Source organism: Seriola lalandi, unplaced genomic scaffold (assembly GCF_002814215.2).
Source record: "Seriola lalandi dorsalis isolate HSWRI2012SDOR001 ecotype SW California unplaced genomic scaffold, Sedor1 jcf7180002054970, whole genome shotgun sequence".
Lineage (NCBI taxonomy): Eukaryota > Metazoa > Chordata > Actinopteri > Carangiformes > Carangidae > Seriola > Seriola lalandi.
Genome location: NW_019525521.1, coordinates 235,736 through 252,352, shown reverse-complemented (window position 1 = coordinate 252,352; position 16,617 = coordinate 235,736). Strand labels below are relative to the sequence as shown.

The following is a 16,617-nucleotide window of genomic DNA, read 5'->3' as shown; positions in this document are numbered from 1 at the left end:
TGCTCTGACAGTTTCCTCACTGTGGTTATGAAACCGTGATTGTACTGGAGCACAAACTCATCCAGTTTATCAAATTGCGTCCGACACGTCGAGTTCGCGCAGGGATACACACGCGACTAGGTCCGGGTTTTCAAAATAAAATGAAAGAAGATTAATTTGATTATATTCACAGGAAATGTAAAACATGGCACCACGGAAGAAGATTAGAGCCACATGTGAGAGAAAAAGAAGAATATGAAGTAAACTCAGAATTCTGACTTTTTTCCCATTCAGAAGTCACGATTCTAAAAACATTAAAAAAAAATAAATAAATAAATAAAAAATTCGCTTGTGTCCCTAATCCTCTTCCGCATGTTAGCAATCTCTAAAAAGTAAAAGTAAAAATGCCTGGTTTTTAGTCTACATGTAGAACTCACAAAATGAATGAAGTATTTTTCCTTACATTATCGAGAGCTATTATAATCAATATTAAATATAATAATATTTACTTCGTGTGAATATAAACCAATTTTTATTTTCTATGTGTGTTAGTATATACTTCACTTCGTGTGAACCCCTTATTTTGAAAACCGGATGTAGTCACATGTATCCTTACGCCAGCTACAGTGTGATAACTTGTCTATGGTGTCATATTTGTAAGCGTCTCCTCCGGTAAGGCTTTCATACTCCAACACTTGTCTTAACAGAATAAACAGAGTAAAGTCACTAACCCTCGTTTCAATGCAGTTCAACCGTAAAGTTCAAAATACTCGTGCACTCCAAAATTATGGGCGCGATGCTTCGGGGAGAAAAGCGGGTCTGTTGTAAGGCGGCTTTTATACATATACATATGTATATTTTTACTAAGACCGCTCCGGGGCTCCGTAAAATACCGAGTGAGTTTCGTGACTTTCAAACATTCACGAAATGATGCTACTGTGTCATCAGTCTGTGGTTACTGTCTGTTTTTAGCTAGCAGGCTAAGCTAACTTTAGCAGCTTCTAAGGCTAACTTCAACCAGTTGTGAAACTGTTAACAAAATGGCTGCCCGTTGAACTTGTTGCTGACCAACAGAAAATAAGGGTATAACAATAAATAAGTGAATGAAAATGAACTTTTAAGAGCAGCAGTCCCACACCCTTGCCAAGCATGTTAACTCATAGGTAAAATACACTAAAAGTACATTGCAAGACACTGGTTTACGGCATTGTGCAAGCATCATTTAACCTGCAAAGGTGCCTAATTCAACTAAATTTACTGTTGTTTTATTTAGCTAATTATGTGTGTGTTGGTGGGATTATTTATCCGTGTTTATTTTGAGGCTAATACAATCTGTGCTATTGCTGACCTGTATGTCTCACTGTGTTCCTGGTTACTGCAGATGTCGCTCCTATGAGGACTGCTGTGGGACTCGCTGCTGTGTGAGAGCCCTGTCCATCCAGAGACTATGGTACTTCTGGTGAGTTACTGACTGAAATTCAGAGGTGCCTAATAATAAATAAATGAACAAATGCAATTTCTTGTACCTGGTGAGCGAACCACAAATATGCTACTTATTGAGTTTTAAGTACATGTATGACCAAATCCTTAGCAATGAAGTTTCAAAGTCAGAGGCTTTTAGCATTGGAGCTCCTGGTGACAGAGCGCCATTGTCAGCTCAGCTGTGATTCATAATAGCCATTTACTCCTCCTGGCATTTTGTTCTCAGAATTGTTCGTCAGTTTATTCAAAGAGTGTCATTGAAAAGGGGAAAAGCTCCTAAAAGCCCCTATCTTTCTTCAAGGTCAAGAATGAGCTTTCACATGGTGATAGTGACACAATTGAAGTTTCCTTTCACTCAGCCACAGAGGAGAGAAGGAAATTACTCTGCGACCTTTTGAACTGTTGTGCCCATTGTTCAGGGCTGAGAAACTAAGCACATTTTTAAACCAGTAAAATCTGCTTATGCTCATTGTCCTCACAGAGAACACAAATGTTGTTGAACTGCATGTTTTTTAATTCACAGCAGAAGGGGCAGATTTTATCTGAGCACACAATAATCCTCTTTTGCTGCTGTGTGCAACTAACTGACTTTATTTTGTGACTGGTCGTGGTCTGTGTTTACCTGCGGTGTTGCAGTTAATACTTACAAAGCATTTAGATTATCATGAGACACTAAGATTCGGTGGAAACCCAGACTGAAGCCTGATGTTTCCTCCATCGTCCTCCCACACTGGAGTCTGTCCACTCCTGCTGGACAGACCTGGGCGTGTTCATGATGATGAAAAGTCCTCTGTTTGTCTCTCAGGGTGCTGCTGATGATGGGAGTGTTGTTCTGCTGTGGTGCTGGTTTCTTCATCCGCAGAAGGATGTATCCGTCCCCTCTGAGAGACGAGCCAGCGTTCAACGTCTCCTTCACCAGGCACCCTGTCACCACACCAGGTACAGTAAGATTCAAACACAAGCTAAAATGCCTTAAAACATGGTTGAATATTAAGAATAAACATAAAAGAAAAACTTAAAAGTTGAAATCTCCAAGTTTTAGAAATCAAGCTAGTGCTCCATTACGCTCCACCCAGCTCTTCACCCGCATCCTCGTCATGTACACCATGTCAGGAGAGCTCGCTAGTCTGTGAGCCACCCATAACAATGACTGCACAATGAATCTTGGGATATGTTGGGATCCACCCGAAGCAGCTTTCGTTGTCCAGGAAAAGAAGGATGCATTTGAAGCAGCTTTCGGAATAGGACAGTCTAGTCGCTCGGCTGTGACGCAGTCACAGACCCTGAATTGGGACACAGCCAATATCTTCATCACCTAATACCAGCTGGAAACTCTGTGACACTTGATGTGTAGGATGTTATGGGAGCCTGGTCTGGGGTGACTGGATTATCTAAAGAACAGGTATAAATCATTTGAAATTGAAACAGATTGAGATGCAGTTGGCAACATACAAGTTTTAGATGTGTTTTAGAAACGTCTTACACCCGAGTTTGAATCAGTACAGCTGGAAACACCAGCCACAACACGTTAGTAAGTGTGATTCCAATCGCCTTTAATTTGCGAAGAAAAATTAGATAGTGAAAATATAGCACAAATGTTTTGTCGCTTGGCTGAGGTGGAGAGTTGATGAAACACAAAATGTGACAAAGTGCAGACTTAAAGCTGCCATATGTAGGTTTTCTTGCAGGGATCGAGTGGCGGTGATGAAGGGTTGCTTTGCCAAGAGCTTCAGCCATTGTTGCGTTTCCAAGAAGAGACATTTAGAGAACACTCTCTGATCCGCGCCTCCTCTTCATCCTCTCATGTTGAACTGAGGACAGACTGGTGGACGCTACGGTAACTCACTATCGGAAAGTAGTTCTAGGAGATGAGACGAGCTGGGGTTAGCTGGTTAGCATGTCGACTTCAATAGGACGTACACAAGGAATGTGATTCAAATGTCTACTGAAGCTTGTGCATGTCTGCATTTTCAGAAAGGTAAACTAATAGCATTTATATCAATCAGACAATAAGAGATTGAACCTTGCTTGCTCCAGCTGCTGAAACCTTTTAAAAATAAGTGACAATATTTCTCAAAAATGTTTCTGGAAGTAAAATGATAAATTGTGAGATGTGTGTGTTTTATACACTGCAGTCACAGATAATATGACACACAGTATTTGATGTGGTCTATTCTTAACCAGCCCCTTTTCTTCTAAGATCTATTTACAGAGTTAACATCAAAATTGCCCTCTGCAAAATCGCTTCTAGAGAACAGAAAAAAAAAAATTTAATGGAAATAGAAAGTGAGATCTAGTAAATAAGTGAAGTATACAACATCATTACTTTGATCTGACAGAAAATTTCATAGGATGTGTATGATATTTAATCTACTTATCACTTTTCTGATGTTTGATGATGATACAGTTTAGTTTACTAATATATGTCTGATAAATAAATGAACTAATGACCCTGAGAGCGCTGTAAACACCTGTAGCCGTGCACAAAGATGGCGGCCATGGCGCTCTCATCTTTGGGTTTTTGCTGTACTGAAAAGCCACATGTCAGTGTCAGTGGATCAGGTGATCTGTTCAGATCCATAACGAGATATTGGGACGACTTGTGGCCAGGCTCCTAAGAAAGTGGAGTTGGATATAAGCAAAGTTTCCCTTTAACCAGCACTTTAAGTTGTTCCTGATGATTTGGGGTGGTTTAGAATAAGTCTGGTGCTGCAAACAAAATGTCCACTGACACTGACAGGAGCTCACCTTTACCTGTCCCAGGTCAACCGTGCACACAAGAGATAGATAGTAATAGTGATTTTAAAGCACTTTTCTGCACACACAGACACCGCAGCAGGTTTTTAGGAGGGAAATGACTATGATAGGAACGACTCCTAATTAAGAGTTTAATGTGTCCAGATAAGACAGTCACAAAAAGGATTTGAGAACATCTTTTCTGTGAAGGTGAAAGAGGAGGATTTAAGACGTTTAATGGGAGGAAGGTGCTTTGATAAAAAGAGCTAATTCAACTTGAAGCTGGAGTGTGGGGCTTTCACTTTCACGCTCTTTTCCTGAACTACTTCACACAGTGCAGATTAACCCTGTCAGCTCCAGGTAAATCTCTGTGTTCTGCACCAGTTTTAAATCTGGTGTATGTGGCGGCTTCCTGGCGCTGTAGTGATGCGTTTTAGATGAACCAGCAAGTTTGCCAGAGATGAAGAGGATGTTCTAGAGGCTTAACAAACACTTGGGGCCGGTTGCACAAAACACCTTAAGTTTTCTACTAAGGTATATCCACTTAAGGTTTAATTTCCCCATGGCTGAGGGAGTTACTTGCACAGAATCTCTGAAAAGGTTTCCTTAGTTAAGGAAAAACTTAATGCATTTGAAACCTAACCTTCTACTGCATCATTAAGGGTGTCTCCTGGTCGTGGTTTTGGTCGATAAGGTCTTTAGTGCAACAGATTAATTGACTGAGTGATTCCTTAAGTATAAGACTCACATAAGGAGAAAACCTTAAATAGTGAACATTTTAAGGAAACCTTAAGGAGAAGACTTAAGGGTGCTTTGTGCAGTCATTTATATTTTAAGGAAACCTTAACTCACGCCTGTTACTGGCACCTGGTATTGTTTCTCAGACTTTTGTTATGTCCCCCGTGAAACAGCATCCTGAAGGTTACTGGGTGAAATATGTGGGTAGGAACCTTCAGCGTGTTGCACTGTGTTGCACGGGGGACTCATAATAAAATCTGGGAAACAACACGCAGCTGTCAGCCGAGTTCTTGCGCTGTATGTTTACGATGTACAAGTTACATAAAAACAGAAAGTTGGCGTTCAGAGGAAGGATTGTAGTCTGAAAAGAAAGCGATCAACAGCGATTATAGTTAGTGTGACTTTTCCTCGCCGGGGTTCGCTGAAAGAAGAGACGGGACTGAGACAGACATGTATGTTGCCATTTACTCTACCTAAATAATGAATCCTTTTCTCTGTATTTAACAGTGTATGTGTAATTACTTTCACGGCCACAGGAAGGAGCACTGCAGGTTTAGGGAACTATAATTTGCGTTGTAACAGTTGTTCTCTGTGGTTGGTGCACAATCAGCGTCTCCTAATTCTTTAGCAGATGACATGCGTTCATGATTCAAATGGAAACGTGTGTTTCCTGTTCATCTCTCAAGTTAAAGTTTGATATTTTAAAACTGAATATTTGCCAAACTGTTCAAACCCCAGTCCGACACTGCGGCCTTTAAGGGTGAATTTAAAACTTGAGATTTTGGGGGGAAAGTAGGGCAGCTGATAAAACTCTGAGTCTTAATATTAAACGAACAGAATTTCACTCTGTGTCAGTCAACCAAGCAGAAAATTGAATGGAGCACTCCAGTGATAACAGTGAATGTAAAACTCCATTCTGCAGGAAGACTAGATACTAGAATGGAGACCCAGAGGAGGAATATTATTGCTTCTGTTATTACTTCTCTCTATGATGAACTCAAAATATATATTCCCTATCTCAGGCTGCTTGTTCTAAACATTTCTGACATGCTTGAAACGATTTCATAAGAGTTCATTTGGGGCTTTGGATTGTGGCCAAACATTTTAACCCAGAAGAGATAAATAAGGAATCTCAGTGATGTAACAGTGGCAGCAGCTTAGACAAAAACAGAACGAATGATGTGAAGAAGTCATGTTAATTACCACATTCAAATTCTTTTATAATGAGATGAATTGTTTTCATTTTCACTTTGTAATCGATGGAGTTATGTACTGTAGTCTGAGCAGTCATTGATGGTGTTATCAAAGAACCGAGGAATAACAATGAGCGTTACAGTTGTAGACCTAAAGAAAAATGAACGACTGTGAACTACTGCGCAGTAGAAATACAGTCACAGAAAAAGTCCTGTAGTAAATAATTGTGTATCACATTTGTTTTACATTTCCATCGTTACAAAATCAGTCTGTAATAGTGATTTGTTCAGAACTGTGCTGTTGAAGTTTGTTAACAATACGGTATCTTAACGAAGCCCATCCTAGTCGTGTGGCGTCACATGCTCAGCAGGTTCAGTCCATCTCAAACTTTTTCATTCTCTTTTTGTCACTTAAAAAATGCTGTGATCAATCTTTGTAAGAGACGTCAGAACTGACCAAATGATATGCCAGACAGCCGACATGAGGTGTTAGAAAACTCTGTGTTGCTTTTGTTAATATCAGAGCTTGTGTTTTCACAAAAACGCTAATTAGTCACTCGGTGACTTAAAGGAGATCTATTTATTTTCTTCTTTAGTTCATTTACTTTTTCAATGTGGTAAAATAATAGTTTTGAAAACGTGGTGCCATGTTGTGTCAAGTGTACATAATGAGAATAGCTCAGGGAAATGTCCGCCCCGGACTCTGCCTCAGAGCTCAAGGAGTGTTTGCTGCCCCCCGTTGGTCGTTACACGTGTCATTTTCACTTGGCAAAACATTTGTTGTCACCACCAGTAACCACAGATGTTGCCAAATCAAGCAAGAAATCTTTAGGATTTTAAACTTGAACCGACATGTTGCCGAATCCAAACCTGCTAGAACAGATGATGAACCGTGTGTGGTTTTATTAAAGCTGACAACATATGATCATAAAGCCACTGAACTTCCTCTTCCTCTCTCCAGTTTCCCAGCAACCAGGAAGTATGCAGGGCTTCGGGGTCAACGGGATGACAGGTGGTGACCCGGGGGTTACCATGACGCACCCAGCATACACTGCACAGCCTGGCTCCGCCCATATGATGATGAGCTCCTACCCTCCACCTCCGTCCTACTGCAACCACCCACCACCGCCCTACGAACAGATATTTCAAAACAGCGACAAGAAGTAACGTCTGCACTAAGCACTGAGGACATCGAACTTGACACAAGGGAAGGAAGTAAGGAAGGAAAGGAAAGAAGGATGCAGCGAGGAGGAATTAACAGGAAAATCAGATGAAGATGAGGAAGAGGAGGAAAGACTGACAATTGTTTCCAACTTTTTGGATGGAAAACACACAATCTGTTGTTCAGTGGAAAAGACCAAAAGAGGCACCGTAACCAGAATCATCACACACACACACACACACACACACACACACACACACACACACACACACTCTAGATGATTAATTTATGTGGATCTATGTGTACAGTGACAGCGCCGGGCCGAGGACGGACCAGTTTAGGTTTAGGATTCACTCACCATCACCTCTCTCCTCCACCCTCCCATCACAGCCACAGCTAGAACTTCATGTATTAAGATGTCGGAGATATGATTTTCTAATTAACAATAATCACAAAAAGACACTGATGTACACAAGGTTCTTAAAACCAGTTCCAGTGATGACACTGCAGCCGGGGCTTTTTACTAAATGATGAGTTCTTGATACATTTTTTATTTCAGTGTGTAGTTCAGTTGCGTAACGACCTAATGAGCTACTACAGCAGTAACTGGCTCGTTCTCCTGTTCGCAGTGATGAAGGCTTTCAGTTCAGCACCAGGTGAATCACATGGACGGAGCCAAGCTGAGACGGTTTGTACCAACTCTGACGTGCTGTGTAAAGCTCCCCATGCTGGACGTACAGGACAGCATGGGGAGCTTTGCACTAGCTACAGTATGTGCTGCAGATGCTGCATTCATGCACGATCAGGAAAACCAACTGTTATTCTGACTTGTGCTATTCCAAGATGGTTCCCCCGCTCTGTCGCCAGCTTTAAAAACGTCCGACTTAAGCAGCAAATTTTAATTCGTTCAAATAGTGGGAGCAGTTAATTTGATATGAATTTTTCACCTCGATACACTTCAGTGAACTTTGACCCCTGAATGAGCAGTTGACCAACAGAAGGCCGTGGTGACAGTGCTGACGTTTGGGGGAAGGAGTGCTCTCACTCCTCTGTCAGTGGGAACTACTTGTTTTGTATTTTCACTGTAACTTGGATCACTTTGGAAAAAGGTGTGTTCACCTGGTCAAAGATTGAGGTGACACAGTCTGTGTTTACAAAGACCGGTTCATGTACAGTTGGTTTTTGTGTGTACGCATCATTTATGCATCTGGCCCCTGGTCTTTAGCCTTTTAGTCCCGCCAGTTAAAAAGCCTAAATTAGCTGCTTATGTTGGATTTATATTTGGAGCAGTTCATTAACAAGTGAAACCAGATACAAACAAACGATGCACAGCTGCTTTTGCATGTTTTTTTTATGCACAACTATTTTAATTTTGAACATGAAAACAGTTTGATTCACTTTGTGACTCGAGTCACGATGAAAGATCTGTGTGTCACTGTGGCAGAGAGAGATGGGCCGTCTGTATTCAATGTGTGTGTGTAGGTTTACATTAGGGAGAAATACTTGGCTAAAAATTTAAATCAATGGTTTAATGATTAAAGGGCGTGTTGCCATAATTAAATGTGCCAACATTTACATAATTAGCGAGAAGTGGATGCACATGGTGGTTCTGCTGCTGTCGGTGTCGGGACGTGTAGGATCTGCAGCAGTGATCAGTGACGGAGCATCAGCTGCTGGAGACTGACTCCTCATTCACATTCATTTCTTCTCTCCTTAACATTTACGCTAAGATGTGCAGTTTTTCTTCAAGTTCCTGCAACAAATATCTCCAACACATTGGTGGTGAAATATGGTGAAGTTCTCATGGCAACAGTTGCTCAGGTAAATCAGACCCTAGATAAAATGAAATATTTGATTGAAATCAGAGGAAAAGGAGTCAAACAAAATGTATTGATGTGATGATTCCCTTAGCAAAGCTTCCTCTTAGTAAAATATGTGTTGTTTTTGTCTAAGTGATTTCTTCATAAACAGCCCCTGTTGTTGTGTAAGAGTGAACAGACTGTCACCTCTGCTCCACCTGGCTGTCTCAGTGCAGTCAGTGTGACTGTATGTGGGAGAGGGAGAGACACAGTCGTCCTCTCAGACAGTCTGCTGAATATAGAGCAGCTCCGTGCTCCCAGCAGGACGTCAGGCAGCACGTCCACCATCAACCTCCTGCTCCGTTTACTGTGTTCAGCCTGAGCTTCGTCCGAACAGCTCAGGTGGTAAAGGTCGTCTGCCAGTCGCTCTTCTGTGCTAACGCACCACGTCTAGACCTGGTCCAGGACTGTACATGTTATTGGTCTGTGTGGATCTTAGCTGCTATCACAGATCTGCTCATGAAATTTGTTTTGTCTGTTGGATTTCACAAGACTAGCTGTTCCCCCTGTGTCCAGTCTCTATGCTAAGCTAACTTGCTATATCTCACTTCATAAATGCTTTTTTTTCATCATGCTTTAAAGTCTTTCCAACTATTTACTGTTTTTAGTATTTTCCTGTCACAAATTTTCTGAGCGGTTCTGTGACTTATTATAATGGTCCTGGATCAGGACTACACTGTCGAGAAGTGTGACCATTTTCATGCCAAAAAAAATTCACGGTTTTTGCCAAAACTCTGGAAAAGGCATTTGGAAACCAGAGTGAAAGCCCAGAAAATAATTGACAACATCGTGTATGAAAACTGATCTAAATGTCAGTTCAGAGTACAAAGCGTCACTTTGTCACGATTGAATTTACATGTGTTTACTCATGGTTATTTATTGACGTCCTGGGAACCGACGCCACGCTGATGTTGTTTGTACAGAGTGATGTGTGTTATTTCACTGAAGAACAGAACGACTGCTCCAGTGGAGTAACTTGTGATTTTTTGGTTCTTTTTGGACATTTTGTGCTGCAATAATTACCCAGAAGAAGAAGATGATGATGATGATGATGATGATGATTTGGTAGTTAGAGGTAGCCGAGCTTTTTCTGTAGCATAGTTTTGTCTTCGTCGCCATCCCACCGACACACAACAATCACCGACCACGCTGAAAACACAACGGGCCTTATCCGAGAATCTTTCTCAGCAAAGCTGCAAGGCCTTTCATCTTACAAGTTTAAACTCCACATTCATTCAGATTCAGAGTCAGATTCAGTTTCTTTTCTCTTCATGACTGGTCAGCAGGTACTCGCATCTTTCATTTAAATTGTAAATATAGAGAGAGATTGGAGAAAAGCAACAGGTTCGTTCTGCCTGTTGGGTTCTTGCGTGAGGCCTGTTCCTCCCTGGTTCAGACTGAAGACTTACATCTGCTGGCCGTAACTGGTTCCACAGCTTCTGGACGACATGACGACATTTCCATGTTTTAAAAAAATGAAGAGCGCTTTGTGGCTTGCATGGCTAAAAGAAGTTTTAAAAAGAAAAGAAAAAAAATGAAAGGAATAAACATTGCCAGTGCGTGTAGTGAAATCAAGTTTCTCATCCTTTTTTATGGCACAAATAAGAACTGACCTGATGGGAGTGCGAAATATGGAAGACCAATTCTGCCACTGGAAAAAACAACTTTTATTTAAATTAAAAGGTATTTGTTCTCATTGTTATGACTTTGTGTCGCATAGAAATGACACAAAATTATGAAATATTATCATATCTTATTATGAGAAACATCTTTTATCAGCATTTAGTTAGTATCACATACTTGAGGAAGTTTCTCATAATGATATTGTTTTTTTCAAAAAGATACTAAGTCATAATGAGTCACCAGATCATAAGATACTATTATAAGATGATAATTCTGGCTTAGTACCCATTAAAATGAAAAGGTAAATACATAATAATGACTTGTTGGTGGATTTTCTTCCATATGTCTGAAGGGGAGGTCAAGGAATCACCAAAACCTAATTCACAGCAAACATAAGTGTACTGTATTTTTCATATTAAAGAATTAAACCTCATTCACAGCAGGTCGTTAAGTTAAAGGCGTTAGTGTACCGACACCCATTTCTTAATCTGTATACAGTATTTAAAGAATGACCACCGCCTGTCCTCCAGTGACGCCGCTTTATGGCCCCAGATGTGGTTGTGAAAACCTGTACTGACTCTTTGTTACGGTGATTTAGTTCAGAGTCTGCGCCCTGTTTTAGTTTTAAATATTGTTTATGGATGGAGAGGATTCCTGTCCTGGTCCATCCAGCTGTGGTGCTGTTTCACAGTGAAAGAACATCTGTAAAGCACACGCCAATGTAGAGTCGATGGAAGGCCGCCTTAGAGACTCTCCTGACCCCAGTCTGGTTTCCGGGCTCCTACAGGAAACCAGTAGCGGGGTTTGGAACAAGACTGGGGCCCCTCACAGCAACAGAGTCTCTTCAGGTCTCAGGCTGTTTGATGATGGAAATTCATAGCACAATATTAGGAAAAGGTATTCTGTTTAATCATGTCAAACTATGCAACAGATTCTATAATTGAAGCATCTGAACCCTCAGTTCTCTCTTGTTAACTTCTCCTTTTCATCTGCTTTGAGAATTTCAACATAAAATATCATGATACATTGTGAAATATGTAAATAAACTTCACTTCTGATAAAATGTGATTCTGACTAATGTTGTTTATTCATCCCACAAAGGAAATTAACCGCATGTTTTCTGACTTGGTGAGGCTGTTTGTAGGCATGGCGGTGCTTTGAGCTAAATGCTAACCTAAGCATGATAGCAGGTAGGCATGCTAACATTTGCTAATTGGCACTAAATGCTGCAGTTTCTGCAGTTTTCACCAAATTAAATGTCTTGTCAGTCAAAATAAAACAGGGTTCTCACAGATCCTTAAGTCTTATTTTAAAAGGCATTATTTCATCTCAAAATAAGCCCTTAATTTGTATTTGATGTCTTAAAATGCTAAGAAATTAGCAAGTCGAGTTTTAGGAATTGTTTTATTCAGATATTGCAGTTTAACACCTCAAAATAACAGATAAAATCTATTTTTAAATAATTTACTGAATACCTCCCTCACTGATGTTTTGCTGATCAGGATAGCGGGGCGACAACGCTCATAATTTGTTTGCAGCTCTGATGCTTAGAGCAGATGCACTCAGATCAGATCAAATTAAAACCTGCACCTGTCTTTATAACTGAGACTCTGCTGACATTAAGACACCTGTCAGACTGTCAATCAATTCCTCTGCACTGAAGCATTTACTGAACTTTCAACACTGTAAAAACACATGAAGAATTATTTCTCATGTTCTGATTGGACGCACTGATGAACAGTCCTATCATAGTCATATCATGCTGTGGATGATGATGCTTCTGAGTGAGGATGACAGTAATGCATCTGAAGATACTTTTAATAAATGTAGTTTAAAAGTGAGGATTTTAATAAAGGCTCTGAAACTGTTTTAACAGCATTTCAGTCACTGTATATAAATTTACTACGTGTTCAAACACTCATTGATGCTGTTGATTTTTGTAACATGGACATGTGAAAATTTACACTCAGCTTTAACCTCGATGCTCTTTTCAACTGAAAATCACCAAAATAATGAAACTTCCTGGGTCAGAATCTGAGGCTACAATAATAGATCAATACATTTCTATCTGATCTGTTTCATCTATATCTAGATCTTGGTCCTCATCACGTGACATCCGAATAAATATATTTAAACATTTAATTTAACAAACGTGTTTTTCTTTAGTTTTGTTTGTTTGTTTTTTAGAAATAAATCTGCTCTAATGTCACACACTCAATTTTCTGGATTAAAATGGAGGCTCTGCTCTTTGTTTACCCGTTGCCATGGTGAATCGTTGAATCGGAGATCCATTGATGATGGCTATTTATATTCCTCATGCACGCGGTTAACTCAGAGTTGATTGAACTAACTCAGATCAGCTGTGCTGGAACCGAAAACCTCTCAGGGTTCATCCACTCAGAGTCAGAGCTGGTTCAACATGTTTGTGGAAAACAGAAATAAAAACACACAGAGCCGCGGAAACAACAACCAGGTAAACTCGTTCTCTCTAAGTTTGAACTCAGCAAATAACATCAACAGACTGATATGTCTTCATAGCACTTCATAGATCTCTCTCTCTCTCTCTCTCTCTACCTGAGCTGCGCGGTGCGTCTCTCGGTCTGTTTCCTGTTTACCTGTTTACATCTGTCCCGTGACTCGAGGTAAGAGTGAAATACTTTATTTATTTATTACGTTTGATAAACATCAACAGACAGCAGTGTTTGTAAACTGAAGTTAACCGAGTCGTGCGTGTAAATGCGTTCATATGCGCGTGCATGAAAGAAAAGTCGCGCGAGCCAGCAGCAACCTGTGGAGACGAGTCCCGACAATATATGACACGTGATCGTTTTAAAACAAGACAGTGATCATCTAGTCTCTCAGTCAAGGTTTAGTTACAACTCTAAGACTAATGCAAGACGGACTGACACTGACTATTGATTAAATATTGAAAATAAAACCTTGATCAGCTGGGCATACTGCACATCTCTCAGTAAATAATAAGCACGTGAGGACTGGGCTGATGACCAGGCAGCAGAAAAAGCTCACTGTAATATTGATTAGTTGTTATATTATTTTATTATTATTTATCAGAGTTTCTTATTTATGTTAATGTAAATATTAATTATCTAAAGATCCTGTAGAAAATTTTCTATTCAGTAAATATTGTTTGTTTAAACGTCATCCTGTTCTGTGTAAATCGACTTTATTCTTAATTCATAATTCTTTATTATTAATTAAAACATGCCCATTGCAAAAACATTTTTTAAGTAATGTTACGTTAACAGAGAGAAAAAAAAAAATTAAACGCTTTAACACCTTCTCTGGCCTTTAGGAGCCTGTGGCCTCTGACCGTAACCCCAACCCTAATCCAAGATGAAACGTCAGAGGATCCAGCAAAGTTATTAGAATTCATTCTGAGGGGAAAATTAATGTTTGTATTTAATTTCACGGCAAAACAGCCGACAGTTTGGACCGACTGACTTTCCGTTTCCGAGAGCCACACTGGCAAGAAACCAAAAAAACAACCACAGGCCTTTCGAAGAAGCAGCCTAAAAGATGTTCAGATACACCAGTGATGAGCAGATGGCATAGATAACATGGCCGTCAGCCATTACAGCTTGTGCTCCAGCTGATTATAGCAACCAGCCTCAGTTAGATGACGAGCTCAGGTAAATGTTCCCTGTGTAAAAAGCCCAGAAACTCTGATTTGTGTCAAAATTCTGAACAGATATTTGGAACAATTTTTGCTCACAGATAAATTATATTTGAAAAGAAAATAGTATCAGACAAAAAACAATTAAATTTGAGCAAATCTAAAATAATTTCCTGTTCAATATCTCAATATGTTTGTCTGACAGTGACACAGTGTGTAACAATAAAAGCCATTTACTGTGACTGTTTCTGATCAGCTGTTGCTGCTCAAACAATTTGATCTTAAATAATAATTTCTCTACAAAATAATTATGTGCGAACAAAAAATCTTTTTCTGTCATCAAAAATGTCTCCTACGGAAGTGCCGAAAGGCTTTAGTTGTAATTACTTTTTTCTTTAATGCTTTCTTTTAAATTGTATTATGTCGAGAAAACGAACAGGTTAATTTATCTCATATCATGGTAGTTGAATGTGGAGGGAAAGGAAAACGAGCCGTACCCAGATCAGCACCACAGGGGCCGGGACAGCTCCGCTTCAGGCTTCATATACAGTGTTAAACATGGATGTTAATACAGAATACAGTTAGCTCCAGGTTCTATAATATTAATATTATGCTGATCCTATTAAACTGAAGTGAAAGAGACTGGACATCGCCACTGAGGACCAACAGTAATGTCTGAAGCTTCTGGGAAAGAAGGAAAAGCTCATTTTCTGTAGATAATGAGATAAATTAACAAGTTATCAGGAGAAAACAAGTTTTGTTATGTAGATGAAATAATTAGAGGAGACCGGGGCATCTTGTCACACTGATCATATCTCCAAAACCAGAGGGGGCTATCTAAAATAAACCAACAGCTGCATGTTCCTCTGAATGTTCTCAAGTCATCTTACTCTCGACAGATGTTCTGCATCACTGTACCTGAGCTGAGAACAATTTTCAACCCTAAAAGTACAAAATCTAAACTGCACTATTTATGTTATAAAACTTGGACACATAATTGTGTTCAATGATGTTACTTTTGCTTGATAGAGGAAAGAAAAGATGCATTTTGAAACCTAAACCAACCAAAGGGAGGACAATGTTATTAAATTATTTAATTGATTAATGTGATCAGTCTAATATCAGAAGCCGTGACTTCTTGATTCAATGGATCTCCAGTCTCTACTTCAAAGGAACACAACAGGACAAAGACTGAATGTAAATAAAGAAGTTTATTAATTAGACTACTATCGAAAGGGTAAGCAGCGTGTAATCATCAGGATAAAAATAATAATGAAATTAATTGAGTTGGAAACGGTGGGAGAGAATATATCATGGCTATTTACACTATGGCTATACAACTAATGATATTAAGTCTACGAATTATATTGGATGATTAAATATTGTTATATTCCAGCATCAATACAGTCAGGAGCAGAAAGTTAAGACCAGCCGACTGTGAGTTGTGCTGTAGCTGAAGACCCTTGGCTTGAACCCAAGCAGATGATGTGCTCTATAATGGTTAAAAAGGCATTTTTCATTTCAGCTAGATTTTAAAAAGTTTAAGATGGTTAAACATTTGAAATATAAAGGGGGGGGGGGCACAATAAGCCTTTTAATTAGAAAAATATATAGAATCAGAAGAGTTAAGGTTAAGTTAAGTGGATGGTTGAGGTGTTTTTTCATCTGAAAAATAATGTGACAGTTTAACCTGTGATGGGGAAATGTGACACAGCACATTCTGTTCTTAACCATTTAGATAGATAGATATGTACATACATACCTATGTAGTTATATACATACATTCATTCATACGTGCATAAATACATATAGATATATTCATACATAAATACTGTATGACACTTTTATGACTTTTTACTGTGACGTTTTAGTATAGTAAGGCATAAAACATCATAGTATAGGAAAGCATAAAACTGGAAGTAAGGTATAAAAAGTCATACTATAGTAAGGCATAAAATGTCATGAAACCTTCACAGTATAGTGAAGCATAAAACTTCATAGTATAGTAAGGCATAAAACTCATAGTAAGGCATAAAAAGTGATAGTATAGTATAGCATAACATTTCATAAAAACATCATAGTATAGTAAGGCATGAAAAGTCATAAAATATCATAGTACAGTAAGGCATAAAAAGTCATAAACGTCATAGTATAGTAAGTCAAAGGTTCATAGTATAGTAAGGCATAAAAAGTCATAGTATATATATATAT

At 39.3% G+C, this 16,617-nt stretch overlaps 1 protein-coding gene and 1 pseudogene across 1 annotated transcript in view; one reads left to right on the top strand and one right to left on the bottom strand.

Moving 5' to 3' along the window:
- vopp1b (VOPP1 WW domain binding protein b) overlaps window positions 1-11,840 on the top strand; it is a 39,567-nt gene extending 27,727 nt beyond the window's left edge. The window contains exons 3-5 of the mRNA XM_023395879.2: window positions 1,361-1,438; window positions 2,267-2,400; window positions 7,090-11,840. Coding sequence (XP_023251647.1) covers window positions 1,361-1,438; window positions 2,267-2,400; window positions 7,090-7,295 — 418 coding nt within the window. The 3' untranslated portion in view covers window positions 7,296-11,840. The remainder of the gene's footprint in view (window positions 1-1,360; window positions 1,439-2,266; window positions 2,401-7,089) is intronic.
- A 4,251-nt stretch (window positions 11,841-16,091) lies between these two features.
- LOC111646387 (pancreas transcription factor 1 subunit alpha pseudogene) overlaps window positions 16,092-16,617 on the bottom strand; it is a 1,287-nt pseudogene continuing 761 nt past the window's right edge.